Source organism: Corvus hawaiiensis, chromosome 7 (genome assembly GCF_020740725.1).
Source record: "Corvus hawaiiensis isolate bCorHaw1 chromosome 7, bCorHaw1.pri.cur, whole genome shotgun sequence".
In the NCBI taxonomy this organism is placed as follows: Eukaryota; Metazoa; Chordata; class Aves; order Passeriformes; family Corvidae; genus Corvus; species Corvus hawaiiensis.
The window spans coordinates 35,416,121-35,429,702 of NC_063219.1; the positions used below are offsets into that span (position 1 = coordinate 35,416,121).

Sequence of the window (13,582 nt, forward strand, 5' to 3'; positions counted from 1 at the left end):
CAGGAACCGAACATCACACAGGCACTCACTCACTGCCCCTCCTGGCAGGATCAGGAAGATAATCAAAAGGGAGAGAGTGAGAAAATGTGTGAGTTAAGGGCAGTTTAATGGGAGAGAAAAGGAAGAAAATTACAGTAATGATAATAATTATTATAAAATATTTAGAATATGCAAGTGATGCACAATGCAATTGCTCACCACTCACCACTGCCCAGCCAGTACCTGAGCAGTGGCCCTGGCCAGCTTTTCCCCCAGTTTATGGACTGAGCAGGATGCCATGTGGAAGAGGATATCCCTTTGGTCAGTGGGGGTCAGCTGTCCTGTCAGTGTCCCCTCCCAGCTCTCTGTCCACCCCCAGACTACTTGCTGGCAGGGCATGAGAACATGGAAAGTCCTTTCCTTAATACAAAAACTACTTGGCAACAACTGAAAACATCAGTGTCTTACCAGCTTTAAGACTGATGGAAAATAAAAGTAATTGTCATGTCTCCTTTTTTAAAGTAGTGGATCCTAGAGTTCAGCCTTTAGACCTCAGTATAGGCAATACATAAATATTGACAAGGCCTGGTGTTTTTATCTGTTTTTTAAAATGAGGTGTCACATGTAATGGGTGTAGGAATTTTAGGCATTTGGTTTTAATGAGAGTTTCTGTCTGTCTTCCCCTCTGCCTTCTAGTGTTGTTGCATATTAGCCAGTTTCAACCAAACAGGTGAGAGGAAATCTCCATGACACCAGCTTTGGAAAAGTCTCCTGGCAGTTGGCAGCTGGGCACTCAAACATCCAGATCCTGTTCTTGCTGGGGGTACAGGGATCAAGGTGTGGTCATTCATTGCTCCATGGTAGTGGAGGGGTAGTTGGTAAGTCCAGAAAGGTGATGACATCAGAAGGAAATACAGGAGAGCCTGAAAAACCCAGCAAAAGAGCTGCAAGTAGTTCAGCTAAAGACTGGAGGGGAGAAAGACAAGAGCAATGAAAAGAGCTGGGAAACATCACAAGGGTGAGAGCGAGGGCAAAAGTGCAGATGTCCAGAGAAAGCAGAGGTTTTGGAGACCTGGGATGGATGTCTGATGTCTGCAGGGAGGCAAGTTAGAGGCAGGAGAGTTATCTGTAGGTAATGAGGAAGTTCCTGGAAGAAGCTTGTAAAAAGTATGATATATTTGAACATTAATAATTTATGTTTAGGAAGTGAGAATATCAAAATTCAACAAAATCCAGGGCAGAACGTCCTCCTTCTCTTCTCTGTATGGTCTATAGACCAAGAATATGCTTTGACTTTTACTGGTAGATCAAAAACTGAAGCTCAGGTTGGTGCCTGGGGCTCAGATATGTGACAGGGTGCAGCATGTGTTCATATCCACTGACTCAGGCATGGGCATCCTGCTGCATTTCCAGCAGCAGTGCCCAGTCTGTACACACAGCAAGTAAACACCAAAAAAATGCATCTATCACCTGGCAGAACATTGCATTGGGACAGTGATGAACAACAGGGAATGCTGGGGAGAAAAAACTAAAAAAAAAAAATCTTGTGCTTTAATGAAACTGTTTTGAGATAAAAAGGAGAGAGGAGTCTGGAGTTCAAGGTGGAAATCTCAAAGGCCTCCAGACCTCAGGTGACAGAATAAGGGATCTGTGCTGTTTGGTTTGCAGTGCTTGTGTTGTGCCTCCCTCAAGGCACAATACCTCCCCCACCTTCCCTTCCTTCTCCTCCCATCTCCAGTAGGAATTTCCAGAAAAGAACAGTAAATTCAGAGTTGCTGACAGTGTGGTTTCATTCTGTAATCATTTACATGAATCAAACCTGACAAGGAGCACAGGCTGCATCACAGACTGAAACCCCCACATAAATGCACGGTTGGTTTTACAGGTATTTGTTGCAGTGTATTATGTAAATAATATGCACAGTAGTAGAAGTAAAGTGAAGACAGTTGACACAAAATCAAGAATATTGCAAAACTACACTTATTGAAGCCTTGCTGATGGATAGATATGGTTCATGTTGGATTTACTCATTTGATTAGAAAAGTATCCCAGCACAAATAAACTTCCTTCTGCAATGTTTGAAAACCACCATGAGGCTTTGGGCTGGAGCAGCAGACCTGAACTTGAAGTCAGCAAAAATTTTGCTTGAATAAAGAGAAGGAAAGGAACTGCCCTGCTTTTCTTAGAGGGGATGATAAATAAGCTATCTAAGCTATTGCTATTTCAAAAGCAAATCAAGAACCAGATCACAAGTGCTGGGCTGGGTTAAATCTTTGCTGAAATGCACAAGTAAATGGCCCATGATGCCCAGTTGTCCCTTCCTTGGAATCAGGTAGATGATGAAACAATTTGCTATGCCAGAGCTTGCTGGTGTGGATGGGGACCTCCAAACACCATAGATATGAGGGCTCTGTATCAGAGCAAATTGATGCTTAATTATCTCACACCTTGGACAGAGCAAGCCTCAGTCTGCATCCATTCAAATGCTTGCACAAACATTGTACTTCTTTTATATATAGAGTTATTACAGTCATCATAGACACAATCACTGAATCCATTATCCTGGAACTCGTGCTATCCATGACCCAAAGCTCATTTGATAATCCTCCCCAAGAAAAAACTATCAGTATCCATATGCTGTTTGCCAGGAGTTTTGCACATCAGTGACCTCCCTGGCTTCTAAATGAAAACTGCTTTTTCCTGCTTCCAAAACCAGATCTCAGAGAACCAGAGCAGTTGAAGGACCTGGGGATTTTTAGTCTGGAGAAAAGGAGGCCTTCTCACTCTCTACAACTCCCAGAAAAGAGCTTGTGGCAAGGTGTGGATTGGTCTCTTCTCCCAACTAACAAGTGACAGGACAAGAGGAAATGGACTCAAATTGCAGCAGGGGAAGTTTAGATGGGATATTACGAGAAATTTCTACCCCAAAAGGGTGGTCAACCACTGGAACAGGCTTCCCAGGGAAGTGGTGGAGTCACCATCCCTGGGGGTATTTAAAAGCCATGTAGGTGTGGCACTTGGGGACATGGTTTAGTGCTGGGCTTGGCAGTGCTGGGCTAACAGTTGGACTCGATGACCTTAGGGATTTTTTCCAGCCTAAATGACTCTGTTTCCATAGTACCAAACTCCAGACCTATGACTTTTCACTGGCATGGAGTGAATCTGGCTTTCTGCTTTGAGGGTCTCTGGCATCCAGTACAGATTGCAGACACGAGCCCTGGGAGAGTGTGGGGGGAAAGCATTGTGCCAGAGCTCACTGCATGTGAGAAATGGCCTGGCTCAATTTCGCACTGAAAGCATCCATGTGCTGCAACAATATGGTAGATTATTTTTTGCTTTAGAAATCTCACTATGACATTTTAGGTTTATTTAATCCTTCTATTTTTAAAAGGCTTGCTAGCAATGTACTTCAGCGATAGAAAGGAAGAGGATTGTGGTGTTGACTACAGAATATTTCTTCTTTTCCAGATGGTCTGGAGAGGTGACATCAGGTAAGGTTCTGGTTGTGCTTTCCTGGTGCTCACTGGCACACCAAAGCAGGTCTCAGATTTTGTCCCTCAATGGCATTTCAGGGCAGAATCCTTGGCAACATCTTGAGGCTTCCTATGAGTAAGTGCAATGACGCCACTCAAAGGGATTTGGGTCATTGTGATGTCATCTTAGTCCTTATGTCCACTCTAGCGTCCAATTAGTTGGTTTCAGTAATTTTCCCATGTTTAAAGCTACTGAATTAGAGTAAATCTGCTTATTACACTTCGGGTTTTGTTCACAATTGGTTGAATGTTCTGTATCAGGTGGACTGTGGGCTCTTTACATGACATGATTTAAAGGCATTACAAGTTTGCTCTGATTTTTCAGCTTTGGTCAGTTTAAATCAGACTTTTGAATGGTTTGCAGGTTATAATTCTAGTTTACAAACAGTTGTGAACTTATTATTTATCTTGTGAGTGTGTGTGAGTACTTGGAGGAGGAAGTTCTTTGTTCAGGGCTTTTTGTTTTCTTGTGGATTTAAGAAGATTTAAGGCTGAAATTTCCTGTGGTATCTGTAAACAGTCTGATGTAAAGAAGTTATAGACTTGCTTCTGGGTTGTCTGGCTTTGGTCAGTTTGAATCAGACCTATAATTTTTTAAACTTTTCTGGCAATTTGATTCTACGTACTTCAGAAAATGATTTTGTTTAGCTACATGTTTCACTGGACTGTTTTCACTGCTTTGCATTAAAGCAAATAAACTAATCTCCAGAAAAGACTAATCTCCGTGATCTGGTTTGCAGGGAATAGTATGGATCACTGAGCATGCAACCTTCCATGTCCCTTATCATGAGGATTTGATATCCTTTTAAAATTCGGTTTCTATTGACTTTATAACTATAAAGCTAATAGCCCTCTTCCTGATCAGCCAGGTCTGTGCCTTGAACAGAAAGAACTGGGACTTAAAACAGTAGATTAAAGCTGGTATTGATGTTTGCCTTTTCAGATGCTTGTTTATTGCATCTGCACCAGCAAAAGCTAAAGTAAAACTGCTGTGAAAAGAAGAAAGGCTTTAAAACTAGCAAGAAGTTTCCAGTCCCTGAGAATTGCCCACAAATATATTTGATGTGACTGAGAAAAATGTGTCTCCAAGCACAGTGTGTGGGTGTCAGTGAGGATGCATCAGTGGTAGTCAGAGTTCATGCTTTTTTTCTCTTTTAATTCTAAACTATTTTTCTTTTGTAAATTTTGTAGTTACTAAAACTTTTGTGGTTGGAGGTGTTCATTCCTTTAAAAGAACAAGACTTCTATTTTCAAAAGCTGGTAAGTCCTATGTTCAAAAATTGATTTTTTGACAGGTAATATCAAAGCTTGATATTTAATCATTATACTTTTTGTAAATATGACTGATAATACTGGCTCTGTTTTTAGCCTGAGAAGAATGTATTTGTGTAAATTTTTATGGCCCAGACCTGAAGATACTAATGAATAATTTTCTTCATACGGGATACTCCAAGTCCCATCCAACCTGGCCCTGAACACTTCCAGGGATGGGACATCCACAGCTTTTCTGGGCAACCTGTGCCAGGGCCTCAGAGATGATGATGATGAGGACCACTCCTCTGTAGATGGCTGGGAGAAGGAAAGTGTGTTTTGTAAATAAACATTTAAAAGATATTTTCCCCCAGTTTTATTTCAGCATTAAATCATACATTGTTTTAACTAGGAAAAAGCTGAGTAACTGAACCCAATGTAATCTTGAATTGCATAATAGTATATTCATATTTACTCTTTATCTACTTTCCAATATTATTCTGTAAGCTGAGGGGAAAAAATGGATATTAAGTGGAGATAACAGGTCTCAAAAGAAAAGTTTCCATTTTCAAGTTGTACAGAACCTCTTTTATGGAGTATTGATATCTTAGTGAGACTTCTTTAATGTCAGCTTTAAGGAAATAAGAATATATTCTTAATATCTTTAAGCCCAGTGTAAAGAACGCAATCCCAGAGGGGTGGGAGCTGCATATTAAATTATGGTTTATGCTGTAATGGTACACAGAGATCTGCTTGAAGTGATCCCTGCCTTACAGAATTCATTACTGAAGAAAAATGTATTTGCTAGAAACAGATGCCCCAACTTCTAAACTTTGGTACCAGAGCACTGCCTCCCTGCCCAGCAGTTGTCGAGTGAACTGTCCACACAAGAGGGAGTGGGGAGGCTACAGGCGGTGGAAAGTGTCAAACCTCCCTCAGCTGGATAGATAGGAAAAGCCAACTTTGTGGAATGTAAAAGTCAGCAATTAGTATGAGAAAAAAGAAAAAAATGAAAGAATATTTGTGAAAAAGAGACCTGATTTTTGTCTTGATAGTGTAACTTCATCAAAGTGATAGTAACTGTGACTTTGCTGATATTACGTCCACCAAAGTCAATGGAATTGTTATAACAAGAGTGGAATTAAGCCCAATGCCTTACTATTTGAAAAGAAGAAGGGCTTTATAAGGAATAATGCCATTTAACTTTTTTTTTATAGCAATAGCACTCTGTTTGGTGACAAAAGTTTGAAAGCAGTAAGCATGGTGTCTGCTGTTCTCACAAGCATGTTTGACTCTTCTTATGAAATCCAATTTTGAAAAATCAATAGAATTGCTAAAGTGTACTGCATCCTCTCTGCCATAGAACATGTTTTGCCATATTAGCAAAAAGCTTGGTTGTTTTTTCTTTGTTTACTAGCCCGAACAATTTGAAAAACTGATCAATTCCTGTGCAGAGGGTCACAGTTTCTGGTAACTCTGTTTCTGGGGCCCTTGTGGTGCTATAAAATGGAATTCTCCCTTGAAAATCTGGTCACACCAGCACCACAGGCTGGTCCCAGCCTCAGAGGACACCAGCCTTACACACAGTGAGTAATATAATAATAGTAATATAATAATTGCAGATGTCCTGGGAATTCTGTAAATTGATTATATTTTCTTTGAAAAATCTAATATGCATGTTTTACTTTATATGGTCTAATTTATGCAAGGAGAGCATCTATTGACCCAATATATCCTGATGGCTCCCTCTGCATCACATCAGCAAAACACACATTGAAAATGCCAAAAAGTATTCATTTACTTGACATGCTAACAGCCCTTACATAATCATTATGATCTGGAATTTAAAGATCACTGAATTCATACAAGTGGGAGAAAAGTATTTATTTCAGTCTGTATGCTCCCATACAAAGTCTCCAAAGCAGATTGAATTTTGACGTAGACAACTGAAATACTCTGTCCCCTTTCACCTGGGGATCCTGAAAAAATGTATTTTCTTTAAATGTCTTTCTTGGGTTTTGTCTTTGAAAATGAGAATTAAGCTTAAAAATAAAGCACAATTACATAAATGGTGAGATTTCCATAATAGGTACCTGACCTCACGTTCCTGATCTGATCAAAGCTCTGAGCTTACCCTTCCAAGGGGAAGAGAAATTTTCCATTGGAGGACCCCGCCTGAGGAATTGAAATAGCTGAACTCATACTTTTGCTCATTATATTTATTTAAAAAAAAAAATAAAAATATTGCGTGCTTTAATTCATATTATTTAATTAAAGCACATGAACAAGACCCAAAGCAGGCTGTTGAATTCAGAAAGGTCTATATATCCACTCTAAAAATAAAAGGGTGTAATCGATGTAGCTGCTGTGGCAGATGGGTCGGAGAGACCTGTGTGGTTGTGGTTCACAGCTCTGAAAATGCAGTTGGGTTCACAGCCCCTCTTAATAAAACCAATGAAATGTATTGATATGAAAATGGGATATCTGCAAGTGTGGTAGGTGAGCATTCCCTTCTCACCTTCTCACCTTCCCACCTTCATTTTCTGCTTGCTTTGATTTCTTTGCTGGTTAAATTTTTTTCTCCCCAGAACTTTCCATGTAGAAATTTAAACTTCAAGTGTCATTACTTCACTGAAACTAATTTGTCCTTATTATTCCTCATTACCTTTTATCTTGTAATTGCTCTTTAGAGCTTCGTACAATCTGCATATTACATTGCTCTATGTGTGCTTTACCAGTCCCAATTTTTTTTTATAAGCAACATGGTCAATATGTACAAATGGTAAGCACCAACTTGATTTGCTACCTGCTGTAATTGGATTCTGCCTTTAATTACAGGTGGTAATGACATTTTAAGCACCTTATACAGGTGTTGGGGGGGGTGGGGGTTATGAAATGTTAAGCAACATTAAGAAATTCTAAGCTTCTGGAGTGCTGCCAAATTTCAGAGGTGCCTTTCAACTCCAAATAGTGGTTTTCATGTGAGGATAATTATAGCTCTGGCCACCTGGACGGCTCCTGTTGGAGTCAGGCAGAGCAGAGGAGTAAGCCTTTCTGCAAGCCACACTTCACATATTCTCTCTTTATGCGTGTTTTCATTTAAAATGACTCCAAATATATTATGGCCCATATTCCGATCCCTAAAAGTACTTCAGGGCCATTTTTTGTGTGTGTTTGCTGGCCAAAACCAGTGGCAGAATATATTGTTATGTATTGGCAGCATAGCTGAGGTTGGGTGACCTTGGAAAAGATATTTGAATTATGCTGATGGCCTCCTTGATCTTGGGGGAGTTTTAATTCCCATCTATAATTCCAGCCTTAGAAAATTAGACGTAGATTTGTTTTGGAACTGATTGGAAAATATATAGCCAGCAAAAGGAGTTGCTTTCTCCTTCATTACTCATGTAGCTTCTCCTGGAAAATAACTTTTCCCTAGCAATGGCACTTAAAACTCAGCTTTTCTGAAATCAATGAATATTCTTCTGTTTCTTCGGTCCTGATTTTTTGAAAAGAAAGTGAAAGAGGCAGCACTTTTATATGCCCAGCAGAAATCTAATTCAATTCTTTATTTCTTCTCCTTTCTTTCCCTTCCTACAGAACATCTGCTTATTAGTCACAAAGCCCAGGGGCTTATCCCACCTGTGCTTGCACAGTGCTGATTTCCTGTGCTCTGCCAGCCAGGCCAGGATTCCTGAGCTCCTAGTGACGGGGCTCAAGCTGCTCTGGTCAGAGCACACAGCTTTATTTCTGAGATTGATCTTAATTCTTCATCTCTAATAACTTTTTCTGGTGTGAAATCGTGGCTTTAGGGATGTCAGCAGCACTTTGGTTCTGAGCATTTGAGAGGTTCGTTGTTGCTGTGTGGCACTGCTGTGCTTTTCCCTGGAAAGAGGTGTCCCATCACATGTGTACCTTGGGATATGTAGGGGAACAGCCTTGGGGGTGTTTAGCCTGGAGAAAAGGAGGCTCAGGTGGACCTTATTGCTCTCTGCACTACCTTAAAGGAGATTGTATCCAGGTGGGGTATGGTCTCTTCTCCCAAGTAAAAAGCAATAGGACAAGAAGAAACAGCATCTAGTTATGCCAAGAGATGTTTAAATTGGATATTAGGGAAAATTTATTCACTGAAAGGGTGGTCAGGCATTGGAACAGGCAGCCCAGGGAAGTGGTGGAGTCACTATGCCTGTAAGTGTTCAAAACCCCACCTAGATGTGACACCTGGGGACATGGTTTGATGGTAAAGGCGGCAGTGCTGGATTAAGGGTTGGATTCCATGATCTCCCAGGTCTTTTCCAATCTAAGTGATTCTATGCTATGTAGAACATTTCATCTTATGAAATGTGAAAACAAGCAAATATCTTTAAATATACTGTGAAAGATGTAAAAACACGAACAACTAAAGGTGAAGCTCACATGAAGGCTTGTCTTAATCGACTGTACCAAATTATCTAGATGACCTTTTCTAAGTATTATAATGTCAGGGTGATTGGCATGCCAGAACTAAGATTTTTTTTCTCCTAGTAAGGGATCAGACCTCTGGCTGTATGTATAGATCTGCTTTACACTGCATTCACAAGATCAGGTAATTATATGTATTTATATATATATATATATATATATACACTGCTTCTCTATTTTTGTATATATAGAAAAATATCCTAAATCACTAATAAATGAATTCATAAATAGTCTGTCATAATGGAGCTCATTGCAGTTCATCCCATTGATTTACTCTAGACTGTGGCAGTACTTTTCCCTCTCCATAGTTAACATTGAAACAAACTTATTGTGAAGTTTTCTCTTAACTTCTCTGCATTTATACCAAAGACAAGGGAGAATACCCTGAAAATTAAGCATGCCAGTTGTTACCTTGGTTTTGTTTTAATTTTTCTGGGTTTTGTTTACTCTCAATTTTGCTCTAAATCAAGTTGAACTTCAGATGCTTCTCCATCCCATTATCTCTGTGCCAGTATTACAAGGGTGGACTATTCCAGTGGCCAGGTCCTGCTCTGCATTGGGCTCTGGTGAGGAGCTGTCTGAGCTGTCACCCTCCCAGCGTGTACTGGTGTTTCACCAGTCCAGTGTTTGTGTCAGGAAAACTTCTGAAGCTGTCACTGTTGTTTTTTTTCATGACACTGACACACCCCCAACAAACAGCACAGTATAAACATTAAGGGAAGTTTCTATTTCCTAATTGCAGCAGTGCAACTCTTCTGCAGGTCCAACAAGACCAAGAGGATGGTCATGCTAAAAGCTCTGCCCCACTGAGCAGCTCTCACCCAGTGGAGACCCTGTGGAAGCCCAGGAGCAGTGGAGTAGTTTCCAGGTCTGTAGCACTTGAAGGAGTAGGAGACTGCCAGGAGAAGTCAGGATGTTAGTGACCGGAAAACTGGAAGGATTAATTTGATGTACTGTGAGGTCTAATAAACCAGACTGCCAAAAGAGAAGTGATTTGAAGCAAAGACCAGCAACCACATTTGCCTCAACTGGAGAAAAGTGAATTGTGGGTTCATGGAGTTCCGGGTTGGAAGGGACCCCAAAGCTCATCTGGTCCATCCTCTGTTGGAAAAAGCATTGTCTAGACAGGATGGGCCAGCACCCTGTCCTGTTGAACCTTAAAAGTGTACAAAGCAAAAGCAGCAAGAGACAGACAAAGCAGTCAGGGCAGAGGAAGGCAGTGACTTAGGGGGTGTTTGCCACAGCTGATGTGTGTTTGTTTTCCAGTTCTCACCTCCCTGTGCAATCTCAGGCTGTGCTCTGTACTCTGTCCTTGTTTATATTTGATGTCACAGCAAGAAGACAAGGTGCCATTAGCTTTTACTTGAAAGGTCATATTGAAGCTATTTTCCTCTAATCTGAGAGATTTCAGCCAATAGCAAAATAAAATTTTAAAATCTGGCCTAAGCAGGCCCCCTAACCCCTCTGTATCACAGAGGAATGAAGTTAAACATTGAATTGTGTGCTGGACAATTGCTTCAAAATTGCTCAACTCACTTTTCAGTCCCTAGTGTCAGTTTGTGCAAAGAGAATTAATTCCTCCATATTTGGGAAGTTATTCTGCAAATTTTAGCCTGCCATTAGCAAAATAACAAATGTCAGGATATACTTTAACTCTTTTAAACCCTTGCACTGAAGTCATGTTTAATGTGAAGAACGTGGGTGATCCCACCCCTGATAATAAGTGTATTGGGGTATCAGATGTGCCTCTGGGCTCCTGGAGCTGGCTGGAGATTTGGATGTCTCAGCTAAACCGTGGTGACTGAGCCTCGATGTGAGCTTTACTTGCCCTAAATACAGACCAACCTAAGCGTTGCAGAGAAAGGCTTTCCCCCACATTTGGGATGGGTTAGGAGAGCCCACCTTGTCATTTCAGTTCAGTGGAACCACCGTGGCTCCTTAAGCTGCAGGAACTCAGCTGGATGGCTGAGCCTGAAGTCTCTGTCACTTCATGCGTGAGCTTGTGTGGTTTGCTGAGGCAGAGTTCACATACTGAAATCCCTGCTAACATTTCTCTGTGTGCTTAGTTTAAAGCACTCTCAGCACTCATATTGGACATGGAGTCATCCATTGAGAGGCTGAGCTGTAAAGAAGAAACAAACCCAGTGGGACAGTCTTCTGTCTAAATGTAATTCATGAATATTTGCAGAATCAGGTCTTCAGGTTCGAGTATATCCTGTAGCTATTTGATAGCTTTGGCAGGGTTACTTGTTCATTTTGTCACTTTTAATTTTGTTTTGTTACTAGTACAGTGTTTGAAATTAATGTTCAAACTTTATTCTCTGTTGATCAGGAAAAAAAGAAACCAAAGAAGTATCTCTACACTGTTTACATGAATATTGACCACAAGGTGAGCAGGACACTCTTCTTTTTTTGTGAGAAGCCTGCTTGTCAGCATGCCAGTGATAGATCAGATGTAAAGAAAATCACTTCTGCAAAACCAATTTGCTAAGGGGCTTGTAAAATCCATTTTTAAAAAGTTACTGAGGCAAAAAAGTGAAGGACCAGCCAACCAGATATTTTGATCGGCTCTTCAAGGTCAAAACCTGATTACTAATTCATCAAATACCTTACTGGTAGCACTGCTTGAAGAGCAAACAACTCTGTGCAGATGTTCTACGTAATAATTCCAATATGGAAAGAATGCTTTACTTACTTGTGGCAACGCTGCAGTCGTAGGAGCTGTGGCCTTCAAAGCACTGGCAGCCCAGTTCCGTGCAGTGTCCGTGGCTGCTGCAGAGCGCAGGACACCGGAGAGCGGTGAGGATTTCCTCCTGGTTTCCAACAGGGAACACTCCGTTTCTGTTTCCTAGCACTCTCCTTTCGCATTCATTTTCCAGAAGGGCTATCAGTGCCCTCACCCAAGCCACATTATCTTTGAGCTGCAGGTCCAAAAGGCAAATATCAATTGCCTCATCCAGATGTTTTCCAAGGAGGCCTTTACACACCAAGCCAATGGTGGAATTTGCAAGAATTTGGTGGCAAATCTCCAGAGCTTTGGTGGCAGTCAGGCCATTGGGAGTGGGCCATGACAGTGGAAATTTCTTCCGAACCCCTTCAAAGTAGTCCTCAGGGAAAAAATATGCAAAGCTCTCTGGGTCTCTCTGGGTTGGGCCACGCAATGGGTGAAAGGATGAATATTCATAGTACTTGTCCTGCCTTTTTGCTTTCCTTTGGTCTCTTGTTGGTTTGGTAGAGCCAGTGGAACTGTTGCTATTTGTGGAAACATTGTGTGTGAGGGGCTTTAGCCAGACCTTGGGGCTTCTTTGTTTTCGGGCTGATTTAGACAAATATCTTTGACCAAAAGGCTTGGTCGGTGGTTTCCCATCTTTTCTCAAAGATGACTCTGTTTCTGTGTGAGTGACAAACTCAGATGTAACATCCAGATATGGGATTGCAGAGCTGTGATCCACATGGTCGTGATGGCAGCCAGAGGGCTGAGGGGAAGGAGTCTGAAAGGAATTTTTTATGTTTACCACAGGCACAGGCTTGGTGCTCCCCTTTTGACACCTGCAGAAACTTTTCCTTTGCTTCCTCTTGGAAGGTGCTGGAGTCTTGTCAAATAAACTCTTCCCTGGAGGAATTCTGATTTAAAAATAGGAAGGGGTTAGAGGGAGAAAACTTTCAACAGATTAGTCTATCATACAAGGAAACTTTCTTTCCCTGAGGCTGGGGTAAGGGTGAATTCCCAATCTACAAGATATTTAAGAAAATGCTTAAGTTTAATCTGTTTTCTTTAGTCAGTTTTGTACTGCCCTTCTTGAGTTGTCCTGTCTTCATGGAGACATTTTAGAACCAGATGTTTAAGTGGTTTGCTGGAGCGTTGCCTAACTGCTTGACTTCTATTTGCAGAACTTCTCTGAGGTGCAGGTTACCCTTTGTGTATTACACATTAAATAAAGCCTTGGATTTGTCCCTGGGTGACCCAGAAAACTCTTGGAGAATGACAAAAAAGTCATATTTGTTTCAAATCCTATATTATGAAAATCATCTTTATCTGTGTGCCTGTTCTCTCTGTATCAATAGTTCGTCTAAGATGTGGATTGTTAACTTTTTTCTTTTAAATGTATTTTTTTCCTTTTTTTTGTATACTTCATTCTTGTCTTCTATTGGAGTTTTCTTTGATTTTTTCTATCAACACAAAGCAATTTTCTACTGACCATAGGGCTAGGCTATCATATAAGCTGAGATTATTCTCTTCCCCCTTTTAAATTTAGCTTTAATGATGGATGAACTTCTAGAGAGTTCAGTTTGAATAGACAGCCATGATTCAAGTTTCTTCAGAGATCTCGTATCTCTTATTGACCTTATTTGTGCAGCAC

General features: G+C 40.8%; 1 protein-coding gene across 1 annotated transcript in view; it reads right to left on the reverse strand.

Moving 5' to 3' along the window:
• LOC125328887 (von Willebrand factor D and EGF domain-containing protein-like) overlaps positions 1–13,582 on the reverse strand; it is a 170,413-nt gene that overhangs the window by 79,658 nt on the left and 77,173 nt on the right. Inside the window, exon 11 of the mRNA XM_048310082.1 lies at positions 11,917–12,845. Coding sequence (XP_048166039.1) covers positions 11,917–12,845 — 929 coding nt within the window. The remainder of the gene's footprint in view (positions 1–11,916; positions 12,846–13,582) is intronic.